The sequence below is a fragment of the Perognathus longimembris genome, chromosome 23 (assembly GCF_023159225.1).
Source record: "Perognathus longimembris pacificus isolate PPM17 chromosome 23, ASM2315922v1, whole genome shotgun sequence".
NCBI classification, from domain to species: domain Eukaryota; kingdom Metazoa; phylum Chordata; class Mammalia; order Rodentia; family Heteromyidae; genus Perognathus; species Perognathus longimembris.
Window position 1 is genome coordinate 14,871,879 of NC_063183.1, and position 23,381 is coordinate 14,895,259.

At 59.0% G+C, this 23,381-nt stretch overlaps 1 protein-coding gene across 2 annotated transcripts; it reads right to left on the reverse strand.

Annotated features, from left to right (window-relative positions):
- Window positions 1-32: 32 nt before the first annotated feature.
- On the reverse strand, window positions 33-20,071 carry Glis2 (GLIS family zinc finger 2). Of its 2 annotated transcripts, XM_048332503.1 has the most exons (7): window positions 19,818-20,071; window positions 5,700-5,940; window positions 4,997-5,169; window positions 3,733-3,909; window positions 3,518-3,651; window positions 3,318-3,436; window positions 33-2,517 (listed from the first exon to the last, which is right to left on the reverse strand). In XM_048332503.1, exons 2-7 carry the CDS (start codon window positions 5,869-5,871, stop codon window positions 1,718-1,720), a joined length of 1,575 nt encoding a protein of 524 aa, XP_048188460.1. In that variant the 5' UTR covers window positions 5,872-5,940; window positions 19,818-20,071; the 3' UTR covers window positions 33-1,717. The 2 variants fall into 2 exon arrangements, with proteins under 2 accessions (XP_048188460.1, XP_048188459.1); XM_048332502.1 differs by lacking the exon at window positions 19,818-20,071 and having other exon boundaries at window positions 5,700-6,246.
- Window positions 20,072-23,381: the final 3,310 nt, after the last annotated feature.

The following is a 23,381-nucleotide window of genomic DNA, read 5'->3' on the forward strand; positions in this document are numbered from 1 at the left end:
AGCCCAGGGATGTTCACCACACAGAAACCATCTTTCTTTACAACTCACTTTTATTGTTTCTTTATAAACTTCCTCTCACATGGAGGAATATATTGTTATAGTCATTAGCTTATCTCTTTTTTTAAAACTCTATGCTAACAGCAATGGAGCCAAGAGGAGGAAAACATAAGCTACAATAGAAAGGCACTTAGAACCTGTTAAAATACTGACATCCCGGAATGTGCAAGAACAAACTGACAACGACACGTACACCGGCCCTTCCAAGCCTGGTCCATCACCAAGTCACATGCTGAGCTAATGTCGCCTTCCAGTGCCCTGTTCCTCTGCTCCTGGCCTTGAGTCTCAAACCCCAAGCCCCCCCAGCCAGGGACTTAGGGCCTGGGGCCCTAACAGGGTGGGGGTGAGGGGGTCTCTGGGTCCTGGGTGAGGTGAAAGGAAGGAGACCAGCTCCCTCCCATTCTCACTCACAGCCCCTTCAAGGGGCAACTAGCCTGAGTCCTGAGCCCTGTGGCGGGGCGGACCAGGTCAGGGTCAGGGTGACCCCTCTGGGACAGAAGGGCAGTCCAGGAAAGGGTGGGGTCAGCAGAGCTGCACAGAGGAGTGGAGGGCTACTAAGCTGCTCCCTCCTACTTGGCCGCTCTTTTGTTCTACAAGTAGGAAAATGGGAGGATTTGACCACGCCACTGGCCAGGGACAGGAGGTCTGGAACCTTCTGGTGGGAAGGAAGCAGTGAGTGGGCCATGGGGTGGGGGCCTTCTGTGGGAGCCCAGCTTCTCAGGATTGCACAGTGGGGTTGTAGACCATGTGGGGCTCCAAAGAAGGGAACTGCTAGAGGAAGCCACCTGTCACAAGTCCTCCAGCCTGTTCTTCCCAAGCCCAGGGCCTCCAGCTACAGCCCCCAGAAAACACCTTCCTGTAGGCCCTCTATGCATGCTGACATGGTGCCTCCAGGCCAAGAGTTGCCTCCCTGCCTAGGATCTCCCCAGCCAGCCTCCTCCTGGGCCGGATCAGTGCCCTGCAAGCCTCTACAAAATGGCACTGCCCAGGCTGGGCCCAGCAGGATGAGGCTGGAGCTTGCCCTAACCCCAGCTCCTGTTCCCTGAGCCCAGGCTGCAGCAGGGGCTTCGGTCCCTTGGATATCTTGGCACTGGGACTGCCTGACACCTCCTGTCCCTAGCACAGGAATCCTGTGGGTCTGTGTCCCACACTCCCAAGCTGCAGGGCCAGAGGAGCAGTGCCCCCTCCAGCAATGAATGAGGGACGGGGGCAGCTGGCAGAGCAGGCCTTCCTTCCCCAGGGAGCAGGAAGGCACCTTGTCATAGGGGTGGGCAGGGAGAGCAGGCTTCTTCCCTGTGGCTCGGCAGAAGGGCCAACGGGAATGGGTCTGAGCAAGCCAAGGCAGGAAATGGAGGAGGCACCGAGGTGGGGGGGGGGTGAGGGGGCAAGTACTGAGGTGGAGGACAGAAGCTCGGGGGCAGGGCCTGGAGGGAGGCCTTAGCACCTAAGAGCACAGCTCTCCTTGGACAGCAGGTCCAAGCCAAGCCCTCAGGAGCTGGAGCCAGCAATGACCTTCTAGCACCATCCTTGCTGCCCAGCCCTCCAGGGAGCAGGGATACCCAGGCCCTGTGGCAGTAGGACATTATTGCTATTCGCAGAAGAGTTTCTGTTCGTCGGGGACAGGACCCACAGCGGCCGGTGAGGCTGGTGGGCAGGCGGCTCAGTTCACCACAGCCGGCTTGAGCAGCACGGAGCCAGGTGGGATCACCACCCAGCCCGGGGTTAGTGCTTCGGGGCTGCTGGCTGCTGAGTTGACACCAGTAGACAGGTCCAGCACAGTGCCTGGCAGCAGGGGGAGTCCGTCAGGGCTGGGCCGGGAGCGGCTGCTCTCCGTCCTGTCAAGGGGAGTCTTGCGGCCCTCCATGCCCAGAGCCCTGGTGGGCACTGACCCACGGCCCTTCTCCCCCTCGGCCTTGCCGCCAGCGGAGCCGGCGAGGAGAGAGACCACAGGCAGGCCCAGTCCACCAGCCCCAAAGGGCGAGGGTAACAGTGGGTTCTTGGCCAGATTGAGGGGCAGGACAGGGCCTGGCAGCCCAGGACCCATGCTCCCCCCTGCCCCAACCCCCCCACTGTTGCCACAAGCTAGGGCACTGAGGTCGAGGGGGCCAGGGGGGAGGGGCAGGGGCAGGCCAGGCAGGCTGGGGCCTCCAAAGAGAGCAGCAGGGTTTGGGATGATGATCTGGGCCCCACTGACATAGGGGCTGCTGTCGGGGGTGGGCAGGGGTGGTTTGGGAGGTGGGCGCAGCTGCAGGAGCTCCTGCTGCTCCTGAGAAACGAAGTGGCCGTGGGCCTTGATGTGCTTGCGCAGCGAGCTGGGGTCTGTGTAGCGCTTGTGGCAGCCGGGCATCTTGCAGTAGTAGGGTTTGTCCACATAGTGGGTGCGGGTGTGCTTGAAGCGGTCACTCGAGTTGGAGTAGCGCTTGTTGCAGCCCTCGTAGGGGCAGACATAGGGTTTCTCACCTGCGGGTGGGGAGGGGGTTGTACCAGATCTGACGACTCAATCAGCAGGCAGAACAACCTGACCAGGGCCCAGACTGCTGTAGTCCTGCTGTGTGCCCTCCGGTTCCTCCTTGCCACAGACTTGAATAACAGGTAGGTAGTTATGTGGTCCAGGGCAGGTGCTGACATTGCTAACTATGCTTTTTTTTTTTTTTTTGCCTTACTCAAAGATAGGGTGTCTTGAGTTTTTACCCAAGGCTGTCTTTAGGATTGAAATCCTCTCAACAAAACTTTTTAAGTAGCTGAGATTATTCTCAAGTACCACTACATCCAACTTGTTTGTTGAGATGGGGTCTATGAACTATAATCGTGATTTCTGCCTCCCACCTAACTACATTAGAGGCATGAGCCCCCACTGCTAGCCTTCTTTTAGTTTTTGTTTTTGTTTTTTTTTTTTTGGTCTAACATGGGGCTTGAGCTCAGGGCCTGGGCACTGTCCCTGAGTTTTTGTACTCAAGGCTAGTGCTTTACCACTTTGAGCCATAGCACCACTTCTGGTTTCCGGGTGGCTCATTGGAGGTAAGAATTTCATGGACTTTCCTGCCTGGGCTGGCTTTGAACCATGATCCTTAGATCTCAGCCTCTAAAGTAAGTAGAATGGCAGGTATGAGCCACCGGTGCCTCATACATGTAGCTCTTTTTAAGGCAATGATTCGGTTGGTGCCTGGAGGCGAGAGTGGGCTCTCCTGTGGGTTCTGGGTGCAGCCTGGTCTCTGCTGTCCCTCAGGTGTCACAGGGCAGACAGGAGAGGCAGGACTCACCAGTGTGGGACCGGTTGTGGATCTTCAGGTTCTCCAGGCGGGAGAAGCTCTTGTTGCAGGTGGGGCAGCGGTGCGGCTTCTCATTGGTATGCGTGCGGATGTGGATGAGCATCTTGTACCTGCTCGGGAAGGGGAGGAGGGGGGTGCTCAGCCCACTGCAGCCCCAGCCCCAGCCTCCTACCCTCACCCTGCTCCCTCACCTGGCATTGAAGCCCCGGCCGTGGCGGGCACAGCCCTCCCAGTGGCAGCAGTACCCAGCGTCCTTCTCGGGCTTGACGTGGTAGTCGTTGACATGGTCCACCAGGTCTTGCAGGAGCTCAAAGAGCTGGTTACACTGTGGGGCCAGGCACGATTCTTAGCCCAAGTAGGGCTGCTGACCTAGGCCACACCACAGTCCTGGCTCCCCCGCACTCACCTTGGCCCAGCGACACACCAGCTGCTTGGGTAGGGGCAGCTCTGGCGAGAGGCACTTGTCCTTGGGGGGGGTGAGGAAAGAGGATGTGGGCAGGTGCAGGGCTCCCCCAGAGCCCAGGGGCAGGAAGAACTGGAAGGAGCTGGGGACACCATCCAAGTAGCGCAGGGGCTGGAAATCCTGTGGGCCAGGAATTATGAGGAAAGCTGGTTAGTGCTTTGGGGACCATGGGCAGGCCCGACCCCACCCCCACCCCCAGGGGTGGGCTGAATGGTGCCCCCAAATATTCAGGTCCTAATTCCTGGTGCCTGTGGTATGTGACTTTGTCTATAAACAGAGTCTTTGAAGACAGAATTAGTTAAGATGAGTTCCTGCTGGAGTAGCGCCATCTTAAATCCAATGGCCAGCATATTGTAAGAGGAGGTAGAGGGAGGTTTGCACACAGATACAAGCAGAGGAAGGTAGAGGGGGGAAGGCAGGTGAAGATGCAGGCAGAGATTGGAGGGGTATAGCACCAAACGAGGGCTCCAGATTTGAGCCTCCAGAAGCAGAGGGAGGAAGGGTTCTCCACTGGAGCCTCTGAGGGAACCCTGCCCTGCCAACACTTTCAGACTTTAGATTCTGCTTTTTTGTTTATTTGTTTTGTTTTTGTTGCCAGTTCTGGGGCGTGGACTCAGGGCATTGAGCACTGACCCTGGCTTCTTTTGCTCAAGGCTAGCACTCTACCTCTTGAGCCACAGCTCCGCTTCTGGCTTTTTTCTATATATGTGGTGCTGAGGAATCAAACCCAAGGCTTCATGTATACGAGGCGAGCCCTTTACCACTAGGCCATATTCCCAGACTTTAGATTCTGGAAGCGAGAGAATAACAAGTTTCTGGTGGTTTTGGTTTTGGTGTGTGTGTGTGTACACTAGTGTGTGCACGTACACTCCTGTGTGTGTACACATGTACACACTGGTACTGGGGCTTGAACTCAGGGCCTCAAGCTCTTGCTCAGTGTTGTCCCTCCATGGCTAAACCCTACCACTTGAGCCACCCCTCTAGTTTCAGCTTTTTGCTGGCTCACTGGAGATAAGTCTTGAGGATTTGGCTGCCTGGACTGGCTTAAAACTTAAGATCCTCAGATCTCAGCCTCCTGAGTAGCTAGGATGACAGACATAAGCCACTGTCGACTTGAAAATATCTGTTATTTTAAGTCACCCAGTTTTGTTATGTAGCCCCAGGAATCCACTTCGCCTTTTTCCTGGAATCCTTCCCTCCTCCTTACCGGGGCAGTGGGCACCGGAGGCAGGTCCCCATTGCCTTGGCGCTCAGGGGACAGGGAGCTGCTGCCATTGGGAGAGTCCAATCCAGATGGTGGGGATAAGCTGAGGTCCACCAGAGGGGCTGCAGAGAAGCGTCCATCTACCTTCTCAGGGAACTTGGGGTTCAGCAGGAAACCTAAGAGAGAAGCACGATTGGAGAGAGGCAGAAGCTAGGAGTACTGGTGGGCCAGGTCCTACCAGCTCTGGATCTGTACTAGGACCCCAAGCCTCAGGTTTCAGGGAGTAGCCGCTACAGCTGTTAAGGTGATGAAAGCACCTATCTTGTCTGGCTGCCAGCAGCGATAGCCTCCGCCATTGTGCCAGCAGTAAGTGGGGAGCACCATCTTCCAGACAGGGCTAGTCTGGCACAGGGGGTATTGAAGATCAGAAACCTGAACATAGGCCCCTGGCTGGCTGGCAGAAGGGGTCCTTTCAAACTCCCCAGACACTGCCTACCTAGATATCTACCTCTGGCAGATGGCACATCTGGATTTCAGGGTCTACTTGGAGGCAAAACATGGGGAGACTGCCACACGGAGCCTGAGCACCAAGATCTTTTGAGATGCACTTGCTCATACTGGTCCCTGAAATCCTCACATCCAGGCTGACCAGCAGCTCTGCCTCAAAAGCCCACACCCCTTTCCACGTCCTGCCTGGTGCCCCTACCTGAGGTGGGGGAGCCGGGCGAGCCCGGTGTGGGGCTGTCATCCGCCAGGCCCAGCTCTCTGTGCAGCGCCCGCTGCCGGACCACACTCAGTGTCCTCTCCCGCTTTTCTCTCGCCGCTCGGAGCTTGGTGATGCTCAGCTTCAGGTCGAGCGGCTCGTCCAGGGAGTGCATGGCGGTAGGGGGTGGCGTGGGAGGAGGCAGCAGTCAGGAGGGGTGCCCGGTGGGTCTTTAGGCGGGAACCTAGGGAAGAACAAGGGCTGTGCTGGAACAGTGGGACCCCCCCCCCCACCACCACCCAGCAGGCTGCACCCGCAGAAGCAAGGAAGATGTAGCCAGGTGCCAGTGGCTCATGCCTGTAATCCTAGCTGCTTAGGAGATTGAGCTCTATGGATTGAGGTTCAAAGCCAGCCTAGGCAGGAAAGTCCATGAGACTCTTATTTCCAATCAATGAATGGAGACATTTGGTGTCCTTTACATAAAACTTGAGTGGGGGATTTTGTTTCTTGAAACCAAGACTTATTAATGTAGCCAGCCCAGACTAGCCTCAAGCTTACTGTTGTAGAGCTGACTCCATCTTGATTAGGGAAACATGATAGGAAATGTTGGGGGAAATAGAGCTGGACTCCGTCTTGTTATTTGCTCTACCCCTGTGTCAACTTCCTTCATCTGTGCCACGCTTGCTTGGTTGCATGCTCTATCCCCTGCGTCAACCTCCTACATCTGTGAACTAATTGCATGCTCTACCCCCTGTGTCAACCCCCTACATCTGTGCTGCGCTTTTACCTTGATAAACCCCAGCTCCAGGACTGGGGGGGGGGGGGGGGGGGGGGACATAGTTTCAGCTCCTGAGTCTGTGCTGCGTCCCTGGCCAGTCAGTTCGCTTTTTGCTTCCCCAACAAACCCATCTTTTTGCTTAAGACTGTCTCTGAGTGGTGGACTCTTGGAGGGATGGGGTATTCCCCCCCACCTCGAACCCCATAACACTCACAATCCTCCTTCCTCAGCTCCCCAGTGCTGGGATTACAGGCATGCGCCACCACACCTGGTTGAGACTTGACTTTTGGAAGCTGCCTCAGTTTGGAGAGCTAGGATGTGGCCAGCGTGACTCAAGGGTAGATCTCTTCTCAGGAGCTGGCTAGCCAGATCCTTCCTGGCAGTCAGTTCTGGTAGGGTTGGCAGCTATGCCTGGGAAGCCTGTCAGCCTGAACTGGAAGATGCAGAAACATGCCAGGGGACCAACAAACGTCCTCCAAGATAGAGGTTATTCCTCAGCGACCCACTGTTGGTACCCTCTGTGCCCCGCTCTCACCTCTTCCCAGTAGGCATCTACAGCACCTCCAAGGGAACCAGGATGACAGCTTGGGCCAGATAAGCCATGCAAGACTTGGCCATGACTGCACAAGGGCTGCCAGGCAAGGCAGTGCACCCCACCTTCCAGGTGAGGCAGAAAAGAGGCATCCACAAAGGGCCAGGAGGACAGGGCTCCTAGCTGCCACCAGGGGGCAGCTGGGGACTGCAGTCAGGCCAGCCAGTGCAGGGTTGCCAGAGTACAATAACTAAAAGTCATATATAATACACACATACACACACACACACACATACACACACACACACACACACACACACCGTAAGCCAGGCACAGGTGGCTTACACCTGTCATCCTAGCTATTCAGGAGGCTGAGATCTGAGGATCTGAGGATTGAAGCCAACCTGGGCAGGAAAAGTCTGGGATACTCTTATCTCTTAACTAATCACCAGAGCCAGAAGTGGAGCTGTGGCTCCAAGAGGTACAGTGCTAGTCTGGAGGGAAAAAGCCAAGAGGTAGTGCTTAGCCTCTGAGTTCAAGTCCCAGGACTGACAAAAAAAAAAAAAACAACTTTTTTTAACACTGGTGATAATGCTATTATGGGTTTCATTCTGTAGTTTTCATCCTTCTAGAATGTCTCACTATCAGTTTTCTTCATATATAATTGGACTCAGGTCCACTGACTCAGGAACATCATCAGCTCTTCCCCCTAAGTTCCGCTACCTCTATGCACATGAGGGACACCCCCCACCCACCCTATGCTATATGCTATGTTGTGCCTTGAAAACATCCCTGCTAACCAGACTGCAGCACAGAGTTCTTTGCATTTAAAGGGTCGATGTGGTGGAAATAACCACTTCCTAGAAAATACTCAGGACATTTCACTGAGTGCATTCTTAGAGGCTAGCGTGGCCCACATGGACCCGGAGCTGCCCACCCCCTACCCCGACAGAGAGGGGTGGAGGGTGAGCACTACATCCTTGCTCACCCCTCCTCCAGGCCAAGGATCCTGACAGCCTTATTGGGCTTTCATCTCTGCCCAGCCCCGCTCATCGTCCCCCTACATCCCCTACAAGCTCCAAGCTTCTACACACACACACACACACACACACACACACAGGAAACGAGATGGCCCCCTCCCTGCCCTGAGCCACTGGCTGCTTGTGGGGACTCGCACACGGCAGCCCCTACCACATGGGCTGTGGGGAGTCAGGGCACAAGGAGGCTGCCTCAGCTTCCAGGGCTGTGGGCACCTGGGCAACCACTCCTGGCTGTGGACCTGAGTCTGAGACTTGTCCCTGTTGAGGCTGTGTGCATGTGTTCTCTCAAGCCAGGCCTGGACCACAAAGCGATGGGGACCAGAGTGCCAGCCCCACCCCACCCACCCCCAAAACTCAAGACCCTGGTTGGCAGGTGGGCCTTGGGTTTGCTCCTACATTCCTCTGCCTGGTCAAAGAGTTGCCCTCTACCTGACCCTCTACCCCCAGTTATGCCTGTCTGTCTGTGTGTGTCTGCCTGTCCTTCCACCTGTTTATTTTTAGACACAGGCCCAGTCTAACCTCCCCGAAGCTCTACTGTGCTGGGAGCCATGAAGGGGGAGGAAGGAAGTAAATATTTATGCTGATTAAGAATTCAGGAGCCAGGAAGGGCTGGTGGCCTGGTCCCTCTGCTGGCCCAGGGCCACAGCCCCCCTTCCCCCACCACAGGCATCCCCACCCCCACCCTGGACCTTCTAGAGAAAGAGGATCACGGGGCAGGATGGTTCCGGAGCTGGGAATGCAAGCAGACACTGCTTCTCACTGGCCATGCTTCTCAAGCAACATCCCTTGGCACCTGCCCCACTGTCCCATCCTGTCCCCCACACACCCCAGAGGAAGCTGGGACAGAGCCATGGAACTGGGGCACCTGAGGCGGGGGATGCTGTCCCCACCCCCAGGGGCTGGCCCTAGGAGAAGCCCATCTCTCTGGGTGCAGCTAAACATTAAAGCAGGAGGGGGACTCCAATGCCCCCCCATCGGCAGTCCCAGTCCTCAGGGACCCCACTCCACCCCCCACTTCCTGCCACTGGATTCTGCCCAGGGAGGCAGGGGTTCATGGAAATGGAGGGCCAGGCACAGCCTCCCCAGCCTGGGAAAAGAGGAAGAAGGAGCCGCCCCAAAGCCCACACCTCCCGCATCCCTCTGCCTAGGTTTCCTCTGAAGTTGGTCCCCCGGGGAGATAGCCTGTGACCCCACTCATGGTCTGACCTTGGCCAACCTTTAAGTGGCCCTTCCCTGCCCCCATCCCCAGCCAGCAGCAGCCAGTCTGGGCTCAACTCTGGCTCTTTGTTCCGGGCTGGGTGAAGAGGACAGGCAAGAGCCAGGTTCCTACTCTCCTAAAAGCTGGGAGCTGGCCCCTCCCACCCCAAGTATAATGCTGGAGGGGAGGGGGTGGGTGGGACAGTGACCTCTTGCCTGCCTTACTCAACCCAAGGCCCCCTGGGTGAGATCTGGCCCTGGCATGCCCACTGGCCCTCATGGCTGGGTGGTCCCAGAGGCAGGAGCCCATGCCTTTCAGTCAGGTGCTCCTCCTGTGTGTGATGCCATGATGGGGTAGGGGTAGGGACTGCCTCAGTTTCTCTTCGGGAGAAAGCAGCATCTCTCAAACTGGGATAGGTGACCAAATACTACATCTGGGAGCAACGCTCAACCCAGACCACTGGGGGTGCTTGCAACACCCACCTGCAAGGCCAGCAGGGAGGCCGTGCTATGGTGGCTGAGCTGCCCAGGACCTGCCCAGCTACTCTGGCTGCAAAAGGAACTAATTAAAGCAGAGGGAGCGAGGAAGCAGGGAGGGAGGAAGCACACAGTGCGGGGGGGCGGGGGGGCGCAGGACCACCAGGGGCGGAGGAGGGGCAAAGGCCCTCCCCCACCCCACCCCAGGGCGGGGGTCACCCAGAGAGTGGGCTGCCCTCCCCTGCGTACCCCTTCTACAGGGCTGAAACAATGGCTGCCATTGTGTGCCCCTGGCCTTCCTGCACAGACGGCCCCCAGCTGCAGTGGGGAGGCGGCGGGGAGGGCACCCGGGCCCAAGACCCACCAGCTATTCCCCAGGGCAGGTCTGGGCAGAAGGCCTCCATCTCCACCTGATGACCCAATGAGGAAACTGAGGCTGGAGGTCACTAAGCAAACAGGAGCAGCTAGAATCCAGGCCACGGTGATGGAGGGCATTGGACTGGCCCTGGGGAGTAGGAGGAACAGAGCAGCAAGGTGTCTACACTGACAGAGGACAGGGGCCTCTGAAAGATGGGGCTGCATCCCTAGCCACCCCACAGCAGTGTGGGACCCGGTAAGGGGCTGCCAGTGGACTGGTGTTGGCCAAGGGCAACATGCAGCTCACTATCCTGGGACAGTCCTGAAACTGCCCCTTGGGTTAGTTGTGTCAAGTACTGCCTGGGAGGCAGAGCTCAGAGGCACCACTTAGAGGTCCATGTAGCTCTCAACTGGGCCTTCTCTGTGGGTGTCATGGGCTGTGCTGATTCGGCCCATCGTGTGGGCACTCTGCTCTTACACATGGGGAAACGGAGGGCCAAAGAGGAAGGCAAAGCCCAGGTTGCACCAGTAGATGAATTACAAACCATGGGTTCCCAGCAAGGTGACAGTACCCACTGTCAACTGCTGAGTCCAGTGATATGCCAACCACCACCTGCCAGGGCAGGGGCTGTTTCACTCCCATTTTACAGATGGAGAAACTGAGGCTGGGGTAATTAAGTGATTCACTCAAGGTCTTAGAGCTTTGTCCACAGCAGAGATGGGTTTCTTAGCACCTCCTGCACCCTTGGACATGAGGGAAGGCAGACAAGGAACTTGGGCTGGGCAGCCCCTCCCTACCCCGGGGTTTGTGGGGCTAGTGGCAGAGCTCTGAAGAGGTAGAAGGACAGGCAGTGGGTGGGCGCTGGAGGGGCTGAACTGGGTGGAGGGTAGGAGGGGGGTACCAGGAAGTTTGGAAAGCTGAAGGCAGAGCCCTTGCCAAAGAAAACGGCCCACAGCCCTGCATTCCTGGGAACCAGCTGCGGCTCCCTGCTCTGGCCAAGAGCTCCACCCTCCTTGGCCGCCTAGCAAGGGGGGCTGCGGGACAGGGGCAGGGCCTCTGGGCCCCCCCCCCTTCCTGACCAGGCAGCAGAGCAGGGCTCCAGATTCGGTTCAGACCACCACTTGAGTCCCCATCCCTGCTCTGTGGCTTCCTGCCCAAGCTGCCTGAGCCCCTCATGTAAAGTGGTGAAGTAAGGGGACCCTGAATGGAGTTTTAGGAAGAAACCAAGGCAGTGCTTGCTGCACATCAACCGTTACTTAGTGTTTCCCATCAGTGTGTGCTAATCCATGTCTACAACAGAGCCTAGCACACAGTAGGTGCTTATACCATCACCATCACGTGCATTGTCACTATTCATTGCTGAGTCCCCCAGTCTTCATCTTGCCCCAAACAAGAACTTGGGCTTTGTCAAGGCTACTGGCTGCCTGTATCGGAGTCCTGGGCCCCTCTGTCCTCCAGAGCCTGTCTGAACTGGAGGAACTGGAAGGAGGTGGCTTAGCTTAGAGCCTGGACCCCAAAGGTCCCAGGAGAGAGGCTGGGGCAGGCAGCACTTCCTGGAAGGGCCTGTGGGGTTCCTCTTCCCTGGGAACTTCTGGCTAGACAGCCCCTTCCCACAAGACTGGGAACGAAAGTGTAAACTGTCATGGGGGGACCTTAGGAGAACCCCCAAACTCAGCTGCGGCCAAGTTCTGACAGAGTCAGGCTGCCTGGCTCCAGCGTCCTGTGCCACGGCTGGCTGTGGAGCCTCAGGTCCCTGTCACACATCTCTGAGCCTCGGTTTCCTTGATGGCATTTCAGAAGCCACAATAATGGTCCTGGGGGATTCAGGGCCCCCTCCATCCAAGGCTGCTGGCGGCCCTTGCCCAGTGCCTGCCACATGGAAGATGCTAGCACCTGGTAACCCTGAGGACTGTCATTCACAGCCCGGGCTGGGGTGTCCCACAAAGTAACTCAGGCCTGCCAAGGTCATCCAGATAGTGCTAGAAAGCCTGCAAGCTGGCTCCCCATACACACTTATGTGCACCTCCTAGTGCCATGCCAGTGGGGAGGGTGACCTGGGGCACACTCATGCTCACATATATGGCTCTCCAGTTGTAGGGCTGGCATGGCAGAGAGGCCTCCCCACATTCTAGTGGCTCCAGGCCCCCATCCGCGGCCCCCACCCCCAGCTGCCGGCCTGCCTGCAGCCACCTTTGCACAACTATGTCTGGTATTTTCCTGTCTGCCCAGCTTGGGGGGGGGGGGAGGTGGTACATGGGGCCATGAACACTGCCTGCACCTGGGCCTCAGCCAGAGATGAACCAGCCAAGCAGCCCCCACACTGCCTGACTGCCTGCCTGGAAGGGAGAGACTCGTGCTGGGCCAGGCCAGCCAAATCCCTGGGAGGGGCAGGCACAGTGAGAGCCAGACAGTAACACACACCCAGCAAGGCCAGGCACAGGCAGGGCTGCCATTCTCCAGGGGACCAGGAGGGCTGGGCGCTCAGTAGAGCTCTCTGGGGCCTGCATAGGCAGAGGCCAGTGTCCCACAGACATGAATAGTCACTCCCATATACACACATGTCGCACCTGGGCACAAACAGGGCACACACGGGACACATAAGGGTCACCCCATGTTCCAGGGTCAGGATTCAAGACTCAGGAGTCTCTGCATGGGGGAGAAGGCAGGTGTAGGATTCAGCCCCCAAAAGAAAGGAAACTGCACTCCCCAAACCAAGCTTGGGGACAGGCAGACGTCACCAGCACTTCTGAGTCCCTGGGGGGTCTCATGCCTGGGGCCCATCTCTTCTCATGGCCTTGGGGCAGGCACCAGGCCACCAGGAACAACAGCACCTGGCAGCAGGGAGTGAGAGGGGCAGGCTCTGGACTTTAGCCCTTCCCTCCCTCCTCATCTCATTTATGCATTCCAACACCAGGCCCTCCGCTGGGTTCCAAGGGGCCCATGGGTAACTCAGATGGAACGGAGCCTTAAGGGAACCCAGAAGCAGTTCAAGATGGGCCGCCATACTGAGGTTTGTGGGCAGAAGAAACCCAGGGTTGGTCCTCCACAGCCAGGGACCAGTCGACAATCCTCCTACACACCACCCCAGTAACTCCTGTGAGTGAGGTCCTCTTCTCCCCATTTTCATGACAAAGTACATGGCCAAGGACACAGAGCTCACAAGCAACATAGCTTCAAGCCCAGTGTTCCTGCCCGGGCCTCAAAGCAAGCATGGCTCCAAGAGGTTCGTGGAGGGAGCTTGCCTGCTGTTCAGTACAGGAAAGAGGGGCTAGGCTAGGACCTGTGCTCTGCAACGAGGTGCACCACCTGCCTTTCCAGCTCAGAGCCTCTCTTTCTTGGGCTTTCCTTTCCCCAGAGCCTGAGGCTCACCTCACAGTTCCTGCTTCACAACCCCACACCCTGTACACTCTCCTACAGCTGCCATTCCTCTGCTGCCCTTCCTCCAGCAAGTCTGCTCTGATTCACCCTCTCCGGCTCCAGCATCTTGAAGCTACATCCTCCTAAGTGCCCGAGTCAGCCACTCGAAGCCTGGCCTTCTCCCTGCTGCTGAAGACAGGGGGCCTCACCCAGCAGTGGCCCCGGGGCCCAGGTCCTGGCTAATGCATCACTAATGCTACAATGTCACCAGCCCCTGAGTGTGCCTGGCACTTGCAGTGTTGCAGGTACTGCCCCATGACCTTCAGCTCCAGGCATTCTTCTGGAACTTGAAGTGTTCTTCTAAGGGAGCTTTCTTCCAAGGGCTGGGACCAGGGCCCTGGGCAGCCCAAAGCCCACTCGAGATGAAAATAAAAGGCAGCAGACCGCACCCCTGGCTAGAGCCCATCCCTTCCTCCAGAGGAAACTGAAATCCCTAGGACCCAGACTCACAGAATCAGCCCAAACCCTATTTGATATGGGACAAGGCCCGGGGCCTCAGTTTCCCCATTGTGAAAGGATAGGGTTGGACAGGAACTGGAACACACGGCTGTCACAAGACCCCCTCACTCACTTCTCACAAGCCCCTGGTCTTCAGTGGGTGTCGGCTGAGTGAGTGCGTGGGTAAGTGGATTCACTTCCAGTGTCCACGGTCCAGGTGCACTAAGTAAGAATGGGAAAACTTGAGGCCCCAAAGAGGGAAGTGTCTTCCCAAGGTCAAGGTTAGAAGCAGGGCCTGGTCCCCAACACAGAGGTCTTTTCCTCCTATCTGCAACAAGGGTCCCAGTAACAGACCTGTACGGGGTGGGGGGGGGGGGTAACAGATAGATGATGTGACCGTCCTTGGTCAACTGGGATGACCAGAAAGTTTAGGTCCTTGGCTTCATCTCCCGTGAACGCTTCCAGCCCTTGCTGTCCTGGCCCAGAGTAAGACCAAGCATAGAAGCTCCCCACCCCCTCCCGTCCCAACCTCTAGCCTCTACCCTTTGACCTTCTAGGCCACCCCCGTCTCCCCTCCTCACCCACTTTGGGTAGCAAAACAAATTCAGAGCCAGAGCAGTCTTCAAACTCATCCTCGTCCTTCCCCTTCCAGAGAGAGACACCCATTGGGCAGAGCCCTGGCAGACTTGACAGGTTCCCGGGTCCATGAGGACACAGCAGGGTGGGTGACCAGAGGGTGTTTTAGGGGGGGGCGGGGTCTGGCCTGTAGAGGGGCAGAGATGCCAGGCTAAGAGTCAGCAGCACTGGGGTATCAGGGACATCAGAACATGGAGGATGACCAGGAGGATCCTGAAGCTGGGGGTGGGGAAAACACTGCAGCTGGGGGTCACTGTACCTCAGGGGACACGGGGGGAGGGGGGCCTCTGGATCAAGATGACCCAGGGGAGAATTAGCCCAGGCAGGCAGAGACTTGTCAGCCAGACTTGATGGGGTGCTGGCAGCAAAGGAGGAAGATTGGAGAGGCTTCCTCTGGTCACACATGCACAACCCCACCCCACCCCCTTGCAGTGTATGGGGGAGGGAAAGGGGGAGAGGCCGAGACAGAGTGGATTTGAGTAGATTCCAAGCTAAAATGACATTTCAGAACCCTAGATGCCACCTCTCCTTTGTCCCTCCCTGACATCAAGTGACCTCAAGCCAAGCCCCCCCCCCCCCCCCACCGCAAGGTCTCAAAGCCTCATTTCTGTCCACCATCCCCAACAGGGGTTCCTGGTTAAGTACTGGTCTGGTCTGTGTGCACTGTGCCGGGGGCACAGCCCCTCCTGTCTGAAGGGACTGTTTTTCCTGGAGGCTCCCAGTCTGGGCTGACTCAGTAGGCTTGGAGGTCTCCTGGGGCCTCGGCCACTTCCCCACCCGCCTTTGGAGGAGGGGACCAGAGCTGGGTGTGAATCCCCTCCCGGGCAGCCATCTGCCAAGGCTGGAGTACACACACACACACACACACACACACACACACACACACACACTCACACTGGAAAGCTGGGGCGCCCCCCCCCCCCCGCCATGGGTGCTACCTGGCCCCTCGGCAGCCAAGACAAAGAGCGTGAGAAGCCAGTGCTACTGGCCAGCGCCTACAATGGCCAGCCCCCACAACCTCCACACTGGAAAATTCTCAGCCCTCCCACCCCCACCTAGGGCATCCACAGTCAAAGGAAGCCCCCTTCCTCATCACCATGCGCCTCACAACCCAGCCCTGCCACCCGTCAACCAGAGCCTCCCTCCCACCTGGGGTGGAGGATGGAAGACTAGCACCAAGGCTTCTGTGCCTGCCCGCCCTGTGGACTCTGAGGAGATGTCCCAGCTGGGACACCAAAAAGAGGTCACCCAGGTCGGCCTTTGGGACTCCCAGGGGACCAGCTGGGAGAGTGGCTCCTGATGGCTGTCCTGAGAAGATCCTTGAGCGGAAAAGAAAGCAGTGCCGGCCAAGCCTCCCCCATGGAGAGCCATGTTGTGGGGGGGGGGGGGGTCAGCTGCAGAGAAAGGATCCGTGGGGGGTACAGGGTACACAGCTGTCAAGGACAGGGCCCCTTGCTACTCTCCCAAGCTAGGAAACTGGCCAGTAGGCCCCCTGCCAGAGCAGGCCCTGTGCCCCTTGACCTTTTCTCATCAGGAGCCTCAATTTCTTCATTGTTAAATGGGGATAAGTGGACTGCTCTCACAAGGCTATGGTTCCAGGTAAGGGGAATGGCCCCTCCCGTGGAAGACATTTGTGCTGGCTGGGTTTTTTTCCCCAAAGGGTGACTAGAGGGTCTCCACCACCACCACCACTAGCACTTCCACCACCAGCAGCAGGTTCACTCTTGTCCCTGAGATTAAAGCAGTGGACCAATTCTGGCCCAATCAATACTGAAACTGCTTGTGAAAATTACCCAGTCCCTGACCCCAGCCACACCTGAAGTAAAATTCACCGGGGTGGGGCCCCAGGCAGCCACCTTGGAAACTACTGAGTCAGCAGCAGTGTCCCAGGAGCCTGGCCTGGGGCTGTGATCCCTGAATCTAGGATAGGGCAGGGATGGAGGTATGTCACCCCTACTCAAGTGTCCCCCAGACACATGCTAGGGACTCAGCCCATCCCTGGGGACCCTTCACAGTCTCTGGGAAAGACAGTATCTAGGCAGTGAGGAGCCCCATTTCTCTGGCTGTTCTGGAGACCCTCCTACCTTCATGGTTCAACTCACTGCCAGCCTTGCCAGCTGGGTTGCCCCCTCCCCTGAGGTCAGTTATCAAAAGGGAATGTCCCAGACCCCCTCGGCCTCAGTTTGCCTGCTATGAGATGTAAAATAACTATCAAAACCTGCACACGGGAGGGATGAGATGGGGGACAGCTTTCTGTGGCCTCAGAAAAGACAGCGCCCCCTCATTCCACCCTGCTCAGGGCCTCTCTTCTGGAATCCAAATTTCCCACTTGGGCAAGGGGCCTCCTAGGCCTCTTGCTGGATGCAGGAACCTGAAGAGGTGCATAGGGCTTGGAGGGGGGGGTGCTTACCAGAAGCAGGGTCCTAGATCAGTTCCCAGCATGCCTCCTGAGAAGCCCCACCCCATATGCCTCCCAAAGAAAGAGCTGCAGGCCCCAGCCCTTAACATCTGGTCCCCCCAGCCACAGCTGCTGCCCCCCCCCCATCCTGGGATCGCCCCAAATGCTGCCCAGCACCAGTTTCCACCCCCTCACCCGAGTGGGAAATTCAGATTCCAGGCGAGTCCAGCTGGGTAGATGGAAATGAACACAGGGAAAACACATTCTTCCCTGCACACTACGCCAGCACAGACCCAGGAAGGATTAGGTGGCCCTCAGACCCTCCCACGGCCCAAGGCCAAGGCCATCCAGTGAATAAAGATGGAGGGGCACTGGGGACAGCAGAGGTGGGGGTCCAGCCTCCCTCCAGGCCCAGGGGAGGAGCCCTGGCAGACCTTTGTCTTCTAACTGACCAATGCAGCCTCTAGTGTGTGTGTGTGTCGTCCCCCCCCCCCCCATACACACACTTGCACTCCCTCTGAGGGGAGCCTGGGCAGAAGAAGAAATGGCTGTGGCCACCCCTTCACACACCCCTTCACAGCTGGGCTTTTTAGAGACAAAAGCTTTGGGGAGACTGGTCCCCACGATTGTTTAAAATGAGGTTTTGGGATGTCTGTGGTATCCACTTATTCATGCTGGCTCCACCCACGGATAATTGAGAGTTGGCTTTTGTTGGACTTAGCCTCCCCTCCCCCCACCCCCACCCCCAGCCTCCAGCCCCAGTCTTCCCAGGGGCTCTAGAGTTCAGGAAGCTCACCTTGTCTGACCCCCTCAGTTTTTCAGATAAGGAAAGTGAGGCCGGAAAGAGGAGGAGCCAGCCCTAGGTCCCTTGGTAATGATGCCAAGATTTGAACCCAAGACATCACACTCCCAGGCCAGGGGCTTTTTAAATTCATCCTGCAGACTGTGGCATAGTCCCACAAATCCCCAAAAGCCACTGACCCCAAAAGCAGTGGTGCCTGGAAGTAGGGTGACTCACTGTCTGGCTTCCCAGGGCATCCCCCTCCCTATCATGAGGGAAGGACTGGCAGGTGTCCTTGTACAGAGAGCCAGGAGCAGGGAGAGGCCCCCCAGGGGACCTGGGACAGGGTCACTCAGGGGCCAAAGAGCCCCAGCTGGAGGGATTTAGCACAAAGGTCAAAGGTCACAGACAGGGAAGGGCTGGCAGGCATAGGGGGTCAGGGGGGTCAGCGTTAATGGCAGCTCCGGAAAGGAGGGGGAAGGGAAAAGGCTAAGAAAACAGGGCTCCTTCCAAGGGGTCCCCCAAGCCAAAAAACCAATGTTCCAACCCTGTGGCACTGCCTCCTGTTTGGCTGGCTGCGGGCAGAGCCAAGGCCCGTTGGGGGTGGGTAGAGAAATGGGCTGGGCTGGAGCTCAGCAAGAGGTATCCTGGGAGGGGGGCCCCCCTCAGGTGCAGCCCCTCCCCCCAGTGAAGGCCCAGCCAGCTGGGAGGCCCAGCCTGGGCAGAGGGGAGAAGGAGAAGCAGGAGGAGGGCTCCGAGGTCACCAGGGTGGGATGTGTGGGCCGGGCTCGACAGCTGTGGTACTGTGCCCCAGGATGGGGGCCTGGGGAGGGGTGGGCGGTCAGAAAGGGATGCATTCCCATCCCCTGAGCCTGGGGGCTTTGTGAGACCAGAAGGGAACACAGCTGACTTCCCCAACCACCAGCTCAGCACCCCCTCTCCTCGCCAGGATGCCAAGACAGCAGGACCGATAGCTGCCTATCACTCGGGGTGCCAACCTCCAAGAGCCGTGGCACAGGCCCTAGTTCTGGCCCAGGCCAAGTCCCGCAAAAAGCTCAGGCCTTGGCCAGGTCCCCGGCCAGCCTGGCTGCCCCCTTGGTGTCAAGTGTTCCCTTCAGAGCCAAGATCCTGGGCCGCGATGGCTGGGGTCCCAGGCCTCCTCCCAGTATCCCTTCCAGCTTCCCAGGCCCCAGGGCAGGGCTGGGCAACTCCCTGCAACCTCAGCTTACCGGCCACCCTCGGGCTGGGCTAGGCGGGCCCTCCTGGACAGGCAGACAGGCGGCCGGCTGCCCTGCTGTGCCCGGAGTACCCTGCTGGGCAGGGCGGCGTGCCAAGGCCTCCAGGTGCCAGCCTGGATTCCAGTCGCATCTCAGGGGGCCTCGGGGAACTGGCGTTGGCATCTCCCTCCCCGGGGATGGGGATGCACCTGCCTCGCCCCCTCCTCCGCCCTCACCAGACCCACCCTGGGCGCTTTTGGACATCCAGGCTCAAGTCTCCCCCGCCGTAAGGCAGGAGAGGACCAAACCCCGGACCCCCAGTTCTGACCCCAGGACCACCCCCGCTCCCGGCCTAAGCCCGGGCTCGCTGAGGACGGCAGCAGGGAGACTTTCCCGGACGAGCGGCGGCTCCTCGCGGACCTCTTCCTAGAAGCAGCGGGGAGGGGCGGCTGCCGGGTGCCCAGACAACTTCGTGCCCAGGCTCGGGGTGCCGGTCCTCTCACCTCGCAGCGCCCCCACCGCGGACGTCCAACTTCCCCGCTGAAGTTTGCTCCCGCCCGGGGGCCCGGCGGCGGCTCGGCCGGTCCCGAGGCCACGGCGAGGGAGGAAGGGAGGAGAACGACGGAGCCCGCGGGACGGAGCCAGGGCGCCGCGGAGGAGGGAGCGCGCGAGCCCGCGAGCGAGCGAGCGAGCGAGCGAGCGCAGGGGCCTCGGCGAGGGCTCACAATGGCCCGGGGCGAGGCGCGGACGCGGTGCGGGGGGAAGGCGACCCCCGGGCCCCGCGGGCCCCCCGCAGCCCCCCGCCCGCTCCCGGTCCCCGCGCGGCGACCCCCCCGGGAGGGGGCTTCCTACCTCGGCGGCGCGGCGCGGGCGCTCGGGCCGCGGGCTCCGGCGGTCGGCGGGGGGCGAGCGGCGGAGGGGCGGGGCGGGCGGGGGCCGGGGCGCGGGCTCACGGGGCGCGGGCTCCCCTGGCACGGCCGCCCGGCGCCCGGCCGCTCCGCCACATCTGCAGCTCGGGCTGGGAAGGTGGCCGCGGCGGCCGGGCCGTGCGGGGATGTCTGAGCGAGGGCGGGGGGGGGGGGGAGAGGCGGAGGGGTGGCGGGAGGAGGGCCGGGCGGCCGGGAGGAGGGGCGCGGGGGGCGGCCTCCCTCCCCCGCTCGCGCTCGCTCCCGCCCTCTCCGCAAACCCCTCCAGCCGCCGCGGCCCCAGGCCCGGGGCGCCAGCTGCCAGGCGGGGCGTGCGCGTCGGGGGGGAGGGGGCGGCCGGCTGGGCTCGGGGGAGGGGAGAGGAGGGAGGAGGAAAGAGGGGAAGGGAGAGGAGGGGAGGGAGGAGGCGGGCGGCCGAGCGGGCACCGGGAGGGAGGGAGAGAGGGAGGGAGCAGGGGGGCCCGAGACGCGCGTCCGCCCCGCCCCCGGCCCGAGGGCAGCGCTAGGACACGGCCAGGAGGTGGCCTGGGGGCGGCGGGGGTGGGGGGGGACCCGACCGAGATATCCCGCCCTGGGGAAGCCCAAGTGGGGGACGGGCGCGGCCCCTAGGAAAAGCCCCAAAGACTGGGGAGGAGGGGGGGTGAAGAGGAGGTCGGGGCGGCCGAGGGGGCGGGGATCCTCGCCGCCTCCCGCGGGGTCACCTTGGCCGGGCCCCCCACGGCCCTGGGCAGCCGAGAAGGCGGCGAGAATGCTGCTGGCTTCTCCCAGGGCCCCGGCTTCCCCGCCCAGTCCAGTTCCAGGAACTCGCGGGCAGAGAGGCAGGAGGAGACTGCCGACTCTCCAGGCGGTGCAAAACCGGGTTCGAAGCCCGCCTGTGCGAGGCGAAGCTGCGGATCTCGGCCTTTCCCCCCCGGCCTTAGTTTTCCTCAAGGTGGAATAAACACGAGCCCTCCTGTCCCCAAGACATTCCTGGCGTCTGCTTATCTTGGTGTTAGCAGCTGGGAAAAGCTGGGTCTCGCGTCTGGGCGTCCGCCCCTGCAGGGGTCCTGATGGGGCCCCCTGGGTGCCAGGCGAGGGGCTCCAGCTATGGGGGACCTGGAGAGGGCTGTGAATGCACGCTCCCGGCCCGGAGCCCTTTCCTGTTTGGGCGAACCCCCAAACTACCCTATACTGCCCACACACCACACACACACACACATACGGTATCTTCCAGCCTGGTGGCAAATCCTGGTTCAAACACTGCCTGGCCACCGCTAGCCAACCGGTTGCTAGCCAACCGGTTCCGCAGTTGGCCTTGGGGAAGCTTTGGATCCAGCCTCCCCCATAGGCGAGGCGACGGGAGGCGAGGCCCGGGTTGTGATTCCTTTCTCACTGCGGGCATTCGGTGCGGGGCTCCCGCCAGAGCCAAAGCCAGGAGCACGTGGGTCCCCATCACAGGGCATTCCCGGCGCCGGGCACACGGTTGGCACATGCTCCTGGCCTGGTGCGCAGATGGGCGCATCCTGGCTGCTCAGGATGTGGTTGAGCAACTGAGCGCGTAGTAGGTAGCGCTCCCTCCATTTTGGACTAATGGACCCTAATGAAATGCCTAGGAACGGGTGGTGTGGTGCGAGGGGGCACACAGTAGGTGCTCTGGCACTGTCCGTATAGCAAAGGGATTTAGGGAGGCTCCTTTACCCCAGAGCACGGGCTGAATGTGAGGCAGCGATTTGGAGGTTGCCACCCCCCTCTCACCCCCCCATCACCCCCCCCCCCCCGTGTGGCTAATGTGAAGTGTGACCGGGTTAAACATTAGCCGGCAGATGGGCCCCGGGGAAGGCCAGCTTCGGGACCTAGAGCTTCCAGGAGGGGGCTGTTAAGGGCCGACTCTCTGGGTCCACCGCCAGGCTAGCCTGGCATCCCAAGGAGCCGAGGCTGAGGGTTGGAGAGCGCCCCCTCCCGGCGGCGCTGGGGACCGCCGCAGCTCATATGTAGTCACAGCATCCCCTACCAGCCAAGCAAAGGGCTGCAAGCCCCCAACCCGTGAGGAAAAACAAAAGATACCCAAGTGATTGGCCAGCGTAAATGGCTTAGCAGAAATGCTCATTGAAAGGCTGGGGTTTGCGTTCAGTAGCAAGGAGAGTGTGGGACTCTGGGTTCAATTTCAAACACCAGAAAAAAAAAAAAGCAATGTTTATTAAGGACTTGCATGATCCATTGCACTGAGCAACCAGGCACCCCAGCTGAGGGAGACTTAGCCCTAAGACATTTCACCCTGGAGGGCCTTTCCCAGAGTTGGTTACTCTGCAGGAAGAACTTTGAGCTGGGCTCTCTGTATGGAGTGTTGGATAGTGAATGGCCGTCCACAGAAGAAGTTATAGGCCTACAGCTTGTCAACTCCAGGACCTATCTGGTAACCCCACACTAGCCAGAAAAACCCCTAAATTTGCCTCCTGCAAAACCAACAAGAGAGAAGAAAGAGGGCTGGGAATATAGCCTAGTGGCAAGAGTGTTTGCCTTGTGTACACGAATCCCTGGGTTCAATTCTTCAGCACCACATATATAGAAAAGGCCAGAAGTGGCGCTGTGGCTCAAGTGGCAGAGTGCTAGCCTTGAGCAAAAAGAAGCCAGGGACAGTGCTCAGGCCCCAAGTTCAAGCCCCAGGACTGGCAAAAAAAAGAGTGAAGAAAGAGCTCTAAACCCAGTGTGGTGGCATACTCCTATAATCCCAGGACTGGGGAGGCTGAGGCTGAGGCAGGCTAGCCTGGGCTACATAGCTCATCCTTGTTTCAAATGAACAAAAAAGAATTCTAATCTCCATGACATGACTGAGCCAAAAGTTCCTATATGGGCTGGGAATATGGCCTAGTGGTAAAATGCTTACCTTGTATACATGGAGCCCTAGGTTCGATTCCTCAGCACAACATATATAGAAATAGCCAGAAGTGGTGCTGTGGCTCAAGTGGTAGAGTGCTAGCTGTAAGGTCCTCTCCCTGAGGGCTACAGGCAGATGGCCCCACCTCATTAAGTCTCCACCCAGTTACCTGGGTAACCAGCAGACCTGGAGGCAGTTACCTCCCCTTTCCCTGAGGTCACATCCTAATCCACCTGGCCCCACCCCTTACCCCTGCCCTAGATATAAGGCAGGGCTGGTTGGGGGTCGCTCTCTCTCTCTGTCTCCCTTCTCTCCGGCCATGGATCATCAGGCCAGCAGTTCGGTAATAAACTTTCTCTCCTGCCTGAATACCACGTGGTGTTCTCCTTTACCGGCTACCTACTTTAAAAACCTAACACTAGCCTTGAGCAAAAAGAAGCCAGGGACAGTGCTTAGGCCCTGAGTTCAAGCCCCAGGACTGGCAAAAAACAAAACAAAACAAAAACCAGAAGTCCCTATTCTCCATCCTCAACTAAACCAATTCTTTCTCCCTATCCAGTGTTCACTATATTCCCCAAGCTCTTGAGGGCAAATCCTATTTTCATTCAGAGGTAGAAACAGAGGCAGAAAAATGAG